General features: G+C 30.8%; 1 protein-coding gene across 1 annotated transcript in view; it reads right to left on the bottom strand.

The window, feature by feature from the left end:
- LOC129967415 (CRISP/Allergen/PR-1-like) overlaps positions 1-14,588 on the bottom strand; it is a 28,809-nt gene extending 14,221 nt beyond the window's left edge. Inside the window, exons 1-4 of the mRNA XM_056081884.1 lie at positions 14,465-14,588; positions 10,549-10,830; positions 4,003-4,090; positions 2,139-2,329 (exon numbers count right to left, since the gene is read on the bottom strand). Coding sequence (XP_055937859.1) covers positions 2,139-2,329; positions 4,003-4,090; positions 10,549-10,830; positions 14,465-14,473 — 570 coding nt within the window. The 5' untranslated portion in view covers positions 14,474-14,588. The remainder of the gene's footprint in view (positions 1-2,138; positions 2,330-4,002; positions 4,091-10,548; positions 10,831-14,464) is intronic.
- Between the last annotated feature and the right edge of the window lie 203 nt (positions 14,589-14,791).

Genomic DNA, 14,791 nt, shown 5'->3' with positions numbered 1-14,791 from the left:
GCAGATGAAGTTAGACAAAATTTGAGTTTACCATGCTCAACAAGGACTGTTCAAAATGTTTTGAGTAAATATTCTCAAGTTTCTTATGGGAAATTAGTGTCACGCCCCCCTCTTACAAATCATCATAAGAAAAGAAGAGTTTCTTTGCCAAAAAATACATTTCTCTTGGTCAAAAGCGGGCTGGTGTAATTTTTTCGGGCAAAAAAAAAAGTTCATTCTTGATGGAACTGATGGTTTTCGTTATTTTTGGTATGATCTGCGAAAGATCAAGGAAGTGTTTTCCAGGAGCCAATATAGTGGTGGCTCGGTTATGGTATGGGGCGCTTTTGCGGCAAATGGAACCACTCCAATTGTATTTATCAACCGTAAAATGAATTCGGACAGGTATGTTAATATGTTAGGAGAAAGTTTTTTACCTGAAGCGCCACTAATTACTTCAGGGGACTATATTTTTCAGCAGGATAATGCTTCGATACACGTTTCTACGAGTGCAAAACTCTGGTTTGAAGCTAATTCTGTAAATTTACTTGATTGGCCGGCGAGAAGTCTCGATCTTAATCCAATCGAAAACTTATGGGGACTTCTAGCCCGAGAAGTTTATAAAAACGGCACACAGTATCAATGTACACAGGATCTTGCCGTCGCTATCAAAGACGCTTGGGAAAAAATATCTGTGGACATTTTAAAAGATCTTTCAGGATATATGACCTCTCGGCTTATTCAAGTGATTGAAAAAAAAGGTAGTTTTCTTCATTATTGAAACATTTTTTAAGTATTTTATAACATGTCCTTATAATTTTTTCCGTATTTCATTTAATGTTAAATTTTTTAAAATCAATATTTTGAAGCTAAATTATGTTTTTTATGTTATATAAGTGTTATCACAAAATTATGCTGCAGAAGTAAGAAATATAAAAAGTTCATTTAGGTGAAATGGAAATAAAGCATATTTTCACGCAATTACACGTTGTCCTTATACTTTTTTCGCGCACTGTAGTAATTACGGTCCTCGCCTTCATGCAGTCATTTGTTCTTGGTGTATGAATTTCGTTCAATATTTTATAGAAATCTACAAATTTGGTATAAAGACCACAAACCAAAGGTCATCCTTCTAACTCATAGGTTCCCAAAGTAGTCCACGTGGACCCCCAGGGGTCCATAGGAGACCACACGGGGGTCCACGTAGACGTGAAAAGAAAACAGGGGTTCACAAGTTGTAAGTGGGGGTCCACGAAAAATTTTCTGGTTTTCATAATAAAGAACAAAATTTTTGGCTTGGATTTACCTATCAACGTAGGCAGGTAGCATCATTCATAGGTAGGTATTCAAAATTTGAGATTACTCAAGATTTGAGATTACTTCTTACAAAACTGAAGCCAAATATTGATAATTTGATGTCAATTCATCAAGTTCATCCGTCTCATTAAAAGTAGGAGTATTTTTTATTGTTGATTTACATTTCAGAGTTCATTGTTGATTTTTTGCCAATTGTTGTTTGTTTGTAATAATAAATGTTTATAATTTTGTATAACCACAAGTATTATTTAAATAAATAGGACACAAGAAAATGTGCTACTTTTTTTTTTTCTTCTTAACACCCCCAATTTAGGATGATATTTTTAAGGAGTTTTGGGAATACAGTAGAAATGTAGCAGCAGGGGGTCTACCGAAAATAGTAAAACTTTGAAAGTGGTCCAAGAGAAAAAAAAAAAGTTTGGGAACCTCTGTTCTAGCTCAAAGATTTTTTTTTAAGTTGCCGTGTTCACAAACAAATAGAATAACAACAAATGGACCTAATTCCAAAATAGTGGTTTTTCAGATTCAAGATTTGTGTTTTTCAAACACGTGATTTTTAGATTCAAGATTAAGTTAAAATTAGGGGATTCAACAAAATCTCGAGTTCGAATTTTTTTTAAAACTTACAATATTTTCTCTTTGTTTTCTTCCTATAAATAGATAGCTAAGAAATATAGATCTTGTGTAATAAATAGATAGCTTCCTATAAATAGATATAAGAAAGTAAATAGATAGCTAAGAAAGATAAACCTTGTGGAATAAATAGATAGCTTCCTATAAATAGATATAAGAAAGTAAATAGATAGCTAAGAATACAAAGCAGGCTCTGTTATTTCCAGTACCTGCGTAAAATGTTCCACATCAGGTCCTCCATGGCTCTCAAATCTATCCAGCCAGTTCTTATGAAAATCCAACACTTCATCGTACAAATCTTTTACAGCGTCAGCCCATTTCGGTTTGGTGATATCGTCTTCCTTGCAGTTGGAACAGGAGGCATACTGAATGGCAAGATTTTGCCCTACTCCAAAGTTAGCTGGGGAAAAAACACAGGATTAAAAATGTCTTTTCAAAGTATTTCATTGCGTGACATAAACTATCTATTTTAAAATAATTATATTTATTTCATTAACGTGAGATATGAACATAACGTAAATATGGAAGGCTTAAAGAAATTAAACATTCAGATAATTAAAAAATCATTAAAAATGTTTTAGATTCGGAGTTTTGGATGATTGCGCATTGGCTTAGGTTTTAGACTGATTCGTCATAATTCTAGCTAATCAGTGGAGGTTTTCCGATTAAACAGCCGCCTAGGGCCGCTAAACTGAGGGACCCCCTGACACATCAATCAATTAAAGTTCTTATCTTCAAAATTAATAAACCGGTAAAAAAATACAAATGCTACAAATTATAAAATATTAAGACTACAATGTGTGTTTACATTTAATTATTAAAATCATTAATAAATAAATAAAGGAATTTTACTCTGTTAAATAACTTCAGAAAGGGAAATAAATAACTTAATAATATTACTTATTGGTTCAGCTTTATTCTTTTGACAAGTCTTGTAAATAATCTTAAAATAATAATTTGTTTGATATTTATTATTTTCTTATAATCCCAACATAATGATTTCATATAATAATTAACTGAATCATCTTAATTAATGTCTTTATTTACAATTAAAGAAACCGTTAATTAATGTCAATGGTTAGTTTACCCAAAGTTTTATCACTTTAGTCATTTTTTGTGATAATATATCATATCATAATAAAAATAAATAAATAAAAACATTTATTTTCATACATTTACTAAAATAAAAAAAAATTAACATTTCAAACAAAATAATCAAAAATCGTTCTTCACAAGACAATCATATCTGCCTAATTCACCTAAATACTATACAACAAAAAGTTCCAACAAATATATTAGCAATAAAAAAAAATATTTTTTTTTTCTGGACGTATTAAGCAGAAGAATATTCTAACATTTTTCTCCTATCTATTTAAAAAATAAACTTTTCCTTTTCAGGTAGGAATTATTATACATTTGTTTTTCATGATAAATAATCTTTCTTTTTGCTTAATCCCACTATCAAAATTAATTAATCTGATACGACTATGAAGTAAATATGCTTTTGTGGCGGATTGATATGAGCGAGGATAGAACGTGGGACCTTGTGGTTCGCAGCCAAGTAACATGACCACAATACAAAAGCAATTGCTTCAGTAGCGTAGCTGTAAACTGGCTTATAAGCTTTCACTACATACTCTCCCTCCAGTGAGTCGAACGATATGGCCGTTGATTGGTGATATATTAGCTGTCGAGTCTAATGCGCCTGTACCCATTTGAGCATTTGAGTATCGCCAAGCGTTATGGCGAGTGTGTGTGGGTGAGTGGTTGCTGATGCTGTTGCGCCAAGTGAGTCTGACGGCTTTGTGTTGCCGCGTCAAGTGAATCTGACTTGGTTGCTGTGGGTAGATGGCGCCACAACAGCTGTACGAAGGTTGAAGGTTCATCGTCCGAGGTCAATGTGGCGGACTGATATGAGCGAAGATAGAACCTGGAACTTTGTAGTTCGCAGCCGAGTAACAAGACCACAATACAAAAGCAATTGCCTATGTTTCGTAGCTGTTATCTGGCTTATAAGCTTTCACCACACTTTCCTTCTTTAAAAATCTGATAGAATTTTGAATGTGCACTTACGGACATCACGGCATTCATCACAATCATGATCAAATTCACAATTTTCTGCCCATTTCTGAGCAATGGCGGCAAGTTCATCATCCCACACCTATAAAAAAAATAGGAAAAAAAATAAAACATTTAAGCAATCTTAATACCACATAATTAAACTTAAATCAATGTCACTCTTTAATTAATTTTCTAACTCAAAAACTAAGAATTAAAAAGAAGTAATATTCTTACATTTCCTATATTTTTTTTTCAAATATATAAGAGTAATGTAAGAAAAGTATTACATTATTTCAATTAAAAATTAGAGAAGTGTAAACACAGATGTTCAAAGTCCAGAAATACCTTTTCAGTAATGGTTGCATACTTACTTTTATAATTCTTTCTTTGATGAACAGAAAGCATAAATTATGTGTTTGTTTGAATTCTTTTTGAATCCATCTCCAGCAATAATAAAGATAAATATGCATGCGTGTATGTAAGTGTGTGTGCGAGTGTGTGTTGACGCTTTACAGGGCAGACCTGTAAAGCGTCTTTTAAATCTACCAATTTTAGCACATGTATACCTTGTAAGGTAAGTATGTGCAAATCGAAGCAATTATTTTAAAATTTTCATTCATTTAAAATGAAGTTAAATTTTGTCATTTTTCAGCGATAACTTTTTAAAATATTATTTCAAAAAAAAAACAAATCTTTACATCTTTTTCATTTTTTTCAGAGTTTTAAAAATTGTATTTTCAGTGATAAAAATTTAATACTCCTGCAAATTCTTCCTGAATTTTGCCTTTTTTTTTTTTTTTTTTTTTTTTGCAAAATATTCAACAATAGATTAAATTTTTTCATTGGTTTCATCAAATATTTAATCGATCGCGTCATTTTTTCTGTTGTTGAAAGCTAAAAAAAAAAGGAATGTGTTTAATATCTATGTAGTTTACATGACAAATAAAAAAGTTGCGTTACAATAATGAGAATGTTAATGGGCGCTATGATGTCATGGGAATGATCGCAACTAGAAAAATTCATGCATACTAGGAACAGACAATGACTTTACAAAGACTTAATGTTAAAGACTGACAAAGATTTTAAAGTTTAATAATTGAATCGAGGACATGAAGTTATGTCTGAATGAATGAACAGTAATTAAATAAAACCAATATAACCTGCTAACTAACTAGTGCCGAAAGGCAACTCATCTTTCATTTAAAAAATATTTAGAATAAAAGCAAAATGCAAAAAAAAAAATCTAAAATATTCACAGTATCCGATTATAGTATTAACACAAACTTCAGGAAGTTTTCAATAAACTTAGTCTATTCTATTTCAACAAATCTCGAAAAGTAACGTGTTTGTAACTTCGGATTACGCATTCTACTAGTTTTGAAAGTATGGTGAGTGAGTTGGTGTTAGCGCAACGGGAAAATCTCGAATAGCAGAAGTAGGTAGTCTCTTAGATAATTATTGCTTTGTTATCTAAAGTTAAAATTTACTAGCTTTTATATAAATTGAAATTCTGTATTTATATATAATGTGCTAATGTTCAAGAAACAGATATCTATCTTATTATTGTCGAATATCATCAATCAGATTTAAAACAATCATCTCGGTTAATTCATTGAACAGTTTTACAGCTGCATTAAATTTAACGCTTCGCTTAACTAATTAATTAAACGGCATTGTTAAAAATGCTTTAAAAAAAGATCCACCAAGATTGAATCCTAGTTTAGTGTGCTCGCGAGTTTGTCCCCAAATAGGTAACCCAAAAAAGCAAGCGGAATAGTTCTCCTAGTAACCCTAATGCTGATTTATTTACAATTTTTTTTCGCTCGTTGAGTTGTACAGTTATTACAATAATTTTGTAAGAAATGAGAATAAATAAATAATCAGCAAATAGACATTCATTAAAGAATTTAATTAAATTACGTTTTATAATTGGAAGTATTATTATTGCTAAAAGAACACTCTCGTATTATTTTTAAAGCTATGAAAAGATAATATTTATCCTTTTGCAGTTCTTACTGAGTTAATTTAAACTAATTAAATAATCTGTTCATGAATTCTGTCAGAATAGAAAATAAAAAATTAAAAACATCTACTCGAGCGTTTTGAAATCGTTTGTCTTTATTTCACAGTTTTTCATTTCTTGCCATTCTAACGAAATTCTTTCAGATTTGTTGTCCTTTTCGTGGATTTCCCGTGACAATTCGAAAAGGTTTGTGATTATTCAAGAATCCGATAAGTGATGATTAGGATAATCAGAAATATTATGATCACAAATAGGAATACTGTATGGGTGAATTTGATATCTTCATTTCGGGATGTATATGGTGCCGACAGAACAACATTTGCACTACTAGAAAGTTTATCTGTGTTAGGGTTTTTTTTTTTTTTTTCCTTAAATTGTTCTTTGCTCATATGAAGAATACAAGGAATTGATTGAACCGAGTAAGTGTATTTATTCCTTTAAATTTCTTCTTAAGAAAGATATTAATTTCTAGTAGCAAAGCTATTAGGAACAGAGCTTTCTTTCTTTATTTTTTTTTTTCTTTAACTGTTTCTGATAACCTCAGAATCCTTAAGTACAATGTATGAGCAAAGCTACTAGTCTCCCACTTCCGCTGCTAGCGAAACCCTAGAATGTTTTCTGAGGTAAAACATTCTGTCCGATGCCTTTTTCAGATGTGATTTATTCTATTTCTTTTGAAATATGCGAGAAAAAAAATTCTTTTCGTCCAATGTGCTAGCGAAGCTATTAGGTTCCCATTCCTGTTGTTAGCGAAGCCGTAGAATGTTCTTTTTTTAGATTAATGCAGAGACCAGCGCAACTGGTTTGCAAAAATTCCTTATTTCAGAATTCAAAGAAGATTCAGAAATTGTAAGCCATGAAAGTTCAAAAAGTCTTTTTAGATAAAACAATAATGTTGAATAAATCGCCTAATTTTAATTCTTTTTAAAAAATGTGTGTGTGTTTTCAAGATTTTGGTGCGAAAGAAAAAATTTAATGCACCAGGAAATTAAGCTTAACCGTCGCCAAGCAGGTACTCGTAATGATTGTCGTTAAAATATGAAATCCGTTATATCGTAAAATACGATAACTAATTCTATGAAATAATTAATAAATCATGATTAATTATTTTATGGTATAACCAAGAATTCTACGAAATAACTGAATTATATTCTTTAGCGATAACATACGCACATTTTAGTAAAACTTAAAATCAATTTATGGTTTCTCGCCATGTACGTCAAAAACCATTCTAATCGCCCAAAAACTCACCAAAGGTCCGTCATCTAGAATGGATATCATAATAAATATCAATAAAAAAAATTGTCACGATTACATTTGATGAGAAATCGTTCCAAAATAATTCAAATTCGGCGGTAGTATATTTAATTTAGTTCACATTTTAATTTGCCATGCCAGTAATTTGTTGTAAACTAATTTCAATTAATTGATGGGTTTCATTAAATAATATGTTATGGTGCAATTTTAATAATCAATTCAATATAAATAACATAGTGCAATTTTAATATATATAGTAAGGTACTTGTCAGTTGCAACGGCGACCAAAAGAGCCAGGAAAAAATTTCGCCAATTCGGCGATTTCAATCATCGTTCTATATAGCAAGTGATTCACACTTTCAAAATTTTTCGTAATAAATAATAATGCACTTGAGAATATTTTTGTTATTTGTCAAATTTTTTCTTCACACTTTCTGGGCATCGTTAAAACCGAATTATACCAAATATATCCCTTGTTAATAGTTTAACAGGCAGAAATTCAATAATCAGAGCGAATAAGATAGTCGTTAAAGGCGGCTATTACAAAAATTAAAAGTGGCCTAATCGATTAATGAAAACATTCAATTTTCTGTACATTTTAGGGTAATAGAAATCAATTAGATTAAACAGCCTATTTTACAATTTAGTTTTAAAAACATTATGCCAATTAATTCTAAAAAGACTTAAATTCTGTTCAAATATAACAAAAAGTACCAAATACCAAAAGAAAAGAATATTGGAAGGAGAAATGCAGAAATTTCAGAAAAAAATCGAAAAAATTATTAAAACCAAAATGAGAAAATGTATATTGCTGTTAAAAGAAAGAAACGATCCTTAAAAATTTATATAAATATATTAGTAACAAAAAAAAGTTATTTTCATCTTAATTATTTAAAATTCCAAAATTCATCCAGAAAGAGCACTTTTATGAGAAGTTGGACTCCAAATACTAAGAAGCTGAGAATTTTATTCTTAGACGAATGTCCATAGAGTATTTCTTTACAATTTCTTTGAGAATGCTTAAATACAGAAATCCTCTCCTATTCATTCAATAAAAACCGAATTTGTACACACGAAGCACACATACACGCCAGATCAATATTTCTGCATCACAAGGCTTCACAGGGGCTGCTGTCTTATTCTATTTGTATTTTATATTATTCCTTCTCCAGATCAAAATCTATCTATCATTGTAAAATATATTAGTTTTACTTCCTTCTCTGCAAACATTTCTTTACTGGAGAAAGGGCTTTTCGCTGCAAACATTTCAGAGAAGTATTTTTTTAAATATTTGTTTTGTCTACATATAGTCTTTTGCAGAAATATCTCATACCGATGTACAGTATGATAAAGGATTTCTCTCACAACTTTTGAAAGTACTACTCTGTAATGATATATCCAGGATTACATACCACTTCTTGTTGGATTATTCTATGGAATTTATCAATGTATTATTGTTTGTTTCTCTATTTTATGGATAAATTTTTACTAGAGCGGATTTTTTTTCCTATACAGATCTCTAGTCTATTGTCCAACATTACATACAAAATTTTAATAACTTTTTTTATTAGTATTTTCAATTTTTACAAAGAGTTGATTCTCTTTAAAGCTCCAAAAGTTCTTAATTTTAAACGATTTTGTCTTTAATACTCAAATGTTTGGTGAATTATCATTATATTATGAAATCAAATTCATGGACAAAGATGACCTATTTTGGGCGAAATTTGAATAAAAGTTTTCGTTTCTAGATAAGTTATCAATTTTATTATTCAAAAATTTACCTTAACTACTAGTAAAAATTCTAATAAAAGTTTCCGCAACAAAATTATCAATTGAAGGTAAAGTTTATTTTAAAAAAATAACAGTAATTGTATGAACTATTTGCCTGTGAATGCATCACAGGAGATTTATGAAAAAATTATTAGAATGTTGAGGTTTTGAGTAAGCCATTTAGTATAATTTAATGTAAAAAAAATTACAAAACGCAAATGCTTTGTATTTCCAAAAATGTATCTTTGTTATCGTTTGATCATTATGCTACCGGGAAAAGAAACTTTTCTTAGCATTTGCTAAAATTAAGTAACATTTGTGGTGAAAACACTGATAAACTAGCAGGATTAGTCTTCCCAAAACTTTCTCGCATACACTCTAATATCTTACATAACACTGGCGTACAATAGTTACGAAATATTAACTTCTGGTGTGAATTTTGCATTTTTATCGATTCTATCGTGTGATCCTTGGCGAGTTATTTGGCGATAAATCCCTGACATGCATTAATAGTATCCAAAAATTGAATTTGTATCTTAGATAAGTTTTTCTCAATCGATTGGAACAAACATTTGACACAAAAATGTACTTGTAGTCACAAAATCCCATACCAAATTTGATATATTTAAATCAATTATATTAATAACTATACAATAATTACTGATTTATATGTTTCGGAAAGTACAGAGCGACAGACGGTCAGCTCCTTGTTAGATTTGTTTCAAAATGTGACAGCTGTCTACACTATAGATGTCAAATTTGTTTACCAAATCTTATCTATCTAGTTCTCTTCGTTTTGTAGTTAATGCGTTGAATTTTATTCAAATAACCGGACAGAAGAACTTACTCTGGAAAACATTTTACTCAAAATTTGATAGAAATTAGTAAATTTGATGAAAAGACCGTATATCAAATTTCATCCGTCTGACTCAAAACGTATTTGACTTATCTTTGTCTCAGAAGGACAGACATTTTCTAAAAATGTGTTTTTGAACTGAGGGACATCTAAAACTTGGAGATTCGTCAAAATCTCGAATTCGAATTTTTTGACGATTACTATACTTTCTATATACTACAGTAAAAGAGAGTAAAAAAAGGCAATTATCTGAAACATTCCCACAGATGAAGCTGTTTTTTTTCTCTCTCTCTTTTTATTGCTAGACTTTTACTGTCGTTTTATTGTTGTTGTTATTTGATTCTTATTCTCTGAAATTATTAAGATTTATTTTGGATTTTAATTATAGATAAGATACGGATAAATATCTTTTGCGGATTTCTTTCTGATTAAAACACAAAGATTTGTTTTAAAACTCTTCCTTAATCTTTCGTCTGAATAACTTTTAATTGAAAAATTTCAAAAAAATTATAGCAAGTGAATTGTAATTTTGACTACAACTAAGTTAATGATAACATACAAAAGTAACATTTCATAAGAAAAATTAATTTCCCATTGCCAGGCAGAAATCATATCCCACAAACAATTCTTAAAAATGCATAATTGAACTCACCATCTGAAGCATGTCGGCTGCTTTAGGCAGAGTTCCACCTTTGGCTCTGGTTTCTTTTCCAAGAGCTAAATCACTCCGGTATTGGTTGTGCAACCGCAAAATCTCCTGAATGTCTTGTTGGGACACTCCGGAACGTTTGATGTCACATCTGGGATTCTTCGAGATGCAGAAGGTGTGTTCCAAGCTAAATCTCTCGTATTCGGCAGGACATTTTGCAGAGTTCGACCAACTTATCAGGCCAAATAAAGTGAGAATGAACAAAGACCACATTCTTGTGGGCACCTAATAATGAAACCATTTGTTATTTCTGTTGTCTTCTCTGTGTGCAGTTATTTCGTCGCTGAACAAATAACATTATTTATTCTACATTTCCAAATTATGCAAGAAAGAAAAATAACTGAATATATCGCTATCTATAGCGAATACAGCAAATGTTTCTTTATAGTGTAAAGTGCATGTTCGATCGGGTACAAACATGAACCCTTACACTATGTATTGATGTGAGGGGGAAAAAATTCTCCTTATGGTCTCAGGAAATAAGAAAAGGGCTGTTTATCAAAAATTCGATTTATTGAAATCTACTAGCCGCTATCCCTTCATATTGCTAACGGTTTCCAAATCGCCAGATCCAGAAAGCAAGAGAGTAACTACGGTAAACATTTCAATGAAATGCTCCTAGTTAAAGATTAACTGCTTCAAGTAAGAGTGTCAAATTCAAATGCTGGCCAAATTAACGAGGTCTTGGTGTATGTGAGCCAATAAAGGGATAAAAACTTCAGTTTTTATAGAAATGTTTCAAGATTTATCTCTCATTTTTAGTAAAAACTGGATTAAAATGAATAAGAACTACACTGCTTTCTTCTTGACATTTGGCTTCTCTTATAAAGGTTCTCAGAAGTCTAGGGTAAGGTTATATTATAGGGTAGATTATTACATAACCTAATAATGTTATGTAATAATATAAGGTACTAGTAGTACATATATAGTTCCGCATTCCATATATGTATTACTAGTGGACGTTAATTCTGATACACCGCTGGTATGGTGAAAAGTTTGAGCTGAGAGGGTCCAGCTCAGATGTCTTTATCGTTATCTGACAACGGTTCAGTTTCTAAATAATTCTTTTGGTGCTTTAAATCAGGACATATATATATAACTACACTAAATTTGACATCCCCTTTTTGCTTCTATCTTTCATTTTTCGAAGGGTATATTATCCTCCGTATTTAATTTCAAAATTAATACAAGGTGAATGTCAACATTCTGTATCTGACAGAAGTCTTGTTTCCCTTCGCATATATTAATAACTGCTCGCCAAGGGCTTTTAGACCTGAAAATATTTTCATAAGCCAGTTTACGAGTGTTTTCAAACCTGGTTGGCAAATATATATTAAATCCAGATGTCCAAAACTTAAATGGAATTTAATTTCAAATATGAACAGCATTGGTTCTCAATTAACTTTTATTCTATTTGCATAGGAACTGATTCAAAAACAATGGAGAAAGTCGAAGAAAAAAAAAGAAACATTTTCCCGAGGATTTAAAATTTAAAACCTAAAATCTTCCTGCTACCGGAATTAAAATCGGTGCATCGATGGAATCCAATTATTAATTGATTAATGTCAATTATTGTAGTTAGTTATTAATAATTATGTATTTAAGTAATTTAAGAATTATATTAAGTAATTTTTACTATAAATTTTTTAATTTGTTGTTATATTTGATGGCCCACAAAGATATTCGTTTTGGGACACGAGTTTGACTTCCTTGACGTAAAATCAAAATAGTTTTTCGTTTTTACTAGAGAACTCATTAATTCTTTCTCATTTCCTTCAGAGATTGTGGTTGCCTTTTTTACCATATCATATGCCTTAACAGATATCTTGCTTTCTAACACTAGCGAATCGGCATCCGTTGGCGACAGAAGAAATATCAATTTGAGGATTTCAGCCAAATGAATTTTTTAACATAAGACCTTTCGCATTTTAATCATGAGATTCGTAATTGGAATTAATTTCTGGTAAAATTTTTAAAACTGGAATAGAATGCGTTGTTGGTTAAGTGACAATTTATAAGAAAATTTAGATAAGAATCAACACACAATAATGTAGAATATCTTATCAAAAAGATTCGTTTGCCCTAATAGCTATGTATGAAAGGAAGAAACCTCATTAAAGGAGCAGTAATTACTCTTTAGAGAAGAGGGAAGTCAACCATCTAACTCTCCGACCCGCCCTAAGGCACACGGATTTAAACCATAAAACTGAATGACCGGACCGCCGCAACAGCAATTGGCGGGAACTGTGGTTGAGTCCTAAGGGCCGTCACCGGCCACGGTACAACCCTCCCCGAAGGAAGTACGTCCCGTCATCGATGGGAGGAGCCAGATCCCCCACCTATTAGTGTACCCTCCAGGGTGGCGAAATCCAACCACCATGCCGGAAGCATCTCATCCTCATTTCGAGGTGCCCCCCCCCCGAGGGACCTAGAGAAGAGGGAAGGATGAATCACTTAAATGTTATTGAACTAATGAGCACACAGGGCTGACGGATGTAAGCAACATGTGGGCGTCACAGATTGTGTTCTCAAAACGTAGAAAATAAAAGTTGAAATTTAATTCTTTAACTAATAAGCTGTTGCAAATGCAAAAATAGTTTTAAAAATTTTCACACACTAAATAGGCGTAAAAATGCAACCAAGAATAAATGATCATGCCATGGATGTGGGATTCAATTTTTAAAGTTATATTTATATATAATTTGCCATGCAATGTCGGAACAATTACAATCCGTTACTTAATAGATTACTTAGAATTTGATAAATAGTTTTGAAAAGTTGATGAAATGGAATTATTTCGCATTATTAATAAGAAGAATTTATAATGTATTGTTATTTATTGTATAACTGCATCCAAATTATCTGTTTTATTAATCATTTAAAACGAAAGCTTAAAATTTTTATGAAAACATAGCAGCTTTTGATAGCAAAAAAATGTTATCCAAACATACAAATAAATTTTTTGAAATAAAAATAAACTCTTTTCTGAGTTAAATCAAAATACTTATTACATAAATTAAAATTTTCTTTAAACTTGATAACACTTCTAGATATGACAGTTCAGAATTAAAAAACACCAGCCCCGAAATTAATAATAAATAAGATACATTATAGCATGCTATAATACATTTTTAAAAAGAATTCATCTTTCCTTTTTACCAAAAACATATTACTTATCATTATTATGCTAAAAGAGTTAGTAATCCATGACAACGTAACTGTTAGTTAAATTATGTATTGAAATGAAATAAATTTATATTTTTAAATTATATCGTTATATAACCCTTTCAGGGGGAAGGGTAAAGTCAATGCATGGACGACAGATTCAGTGAATGGATTCTCGATTCTCCTGAGGATATATTGTTGTGGGTTTGCTCTATTTCCGATTCAACATTTCCTATATCAGTAACCTCTGCTGGAGCAAATTATTATTAGGTAACAAGCCACGGTTACCATGTTTTTGTCGAAATGGCTCAATTATTCTACGTTACTGGAGGGCGAAGGAATAGTCATCAAGAAGGTTTTCATTTTTGGCATATCAAAATATAATGAATTACATTTTTCAAAGTACGTATAATTTTATCTCATTGACCTTCTATAATAAGCAAATCGTTTTAATAAGAAGCTGATTTTTTTAAATTTTGAAATGTTAGATCAAGATGATATATAGAAAAAAAAGAGATAATAATTATATACAAATAAAATGAAAGAAAAAACGTTTTAGTACTCCTGAAAGAAACTAATATTTGCAGATTTGAAAATTAAGAATTCCATAAACAAAAATAATAGGTTAAATAAATGCTTGGTTTCCAATAAGATATCATTCCGATATATCGAAATTATAAAATAATATACTTACACTACACATGCCTCCAATGCAGCCGAAAATGCTACTGTTTGCTCCTTTGCAGATGGCGCCTTTATATAGACAAATGCTTGACCCCGTCCAAATGTCAACTTCTTAAAATGCTTTCAGATATGTCAAAAAAAAACATGTTTAAGATATAATATAGCAATTGTAGGATACAAAATTGTCAGTCACCCGATTGCTTGTCAGCCGATGATACTCTATCTATTTGTTACAAGGGATCTTACATCTTTCATCAAATGTCAAAGAAAAGATAGAAAAAAGAATCTTTTTTTCTGATATTAGATAAATGAACAACAGGTGGTTAATTCTAGATTT

The sequence above is a fragment of the Argiope bruennichi genome, chromosome 1 (genome assembly GCF_947563725.1).
Source record: "Argiope bruennichi chromosome 1, qqArgBrue1.1, whole genome shotgun sequence".
NCBI classification, from domain to species: Eukaryota; Metazoa; Arthropoda; class Arachnida; order Araneae; family Araneidae; genus Argiope; species Argiope bruennichi.
The sequence above is the reverse complement of the archived record's forward strand: the minus strand, read 5'-3'. Positions and strand labels throughout refer to the sequence as shown.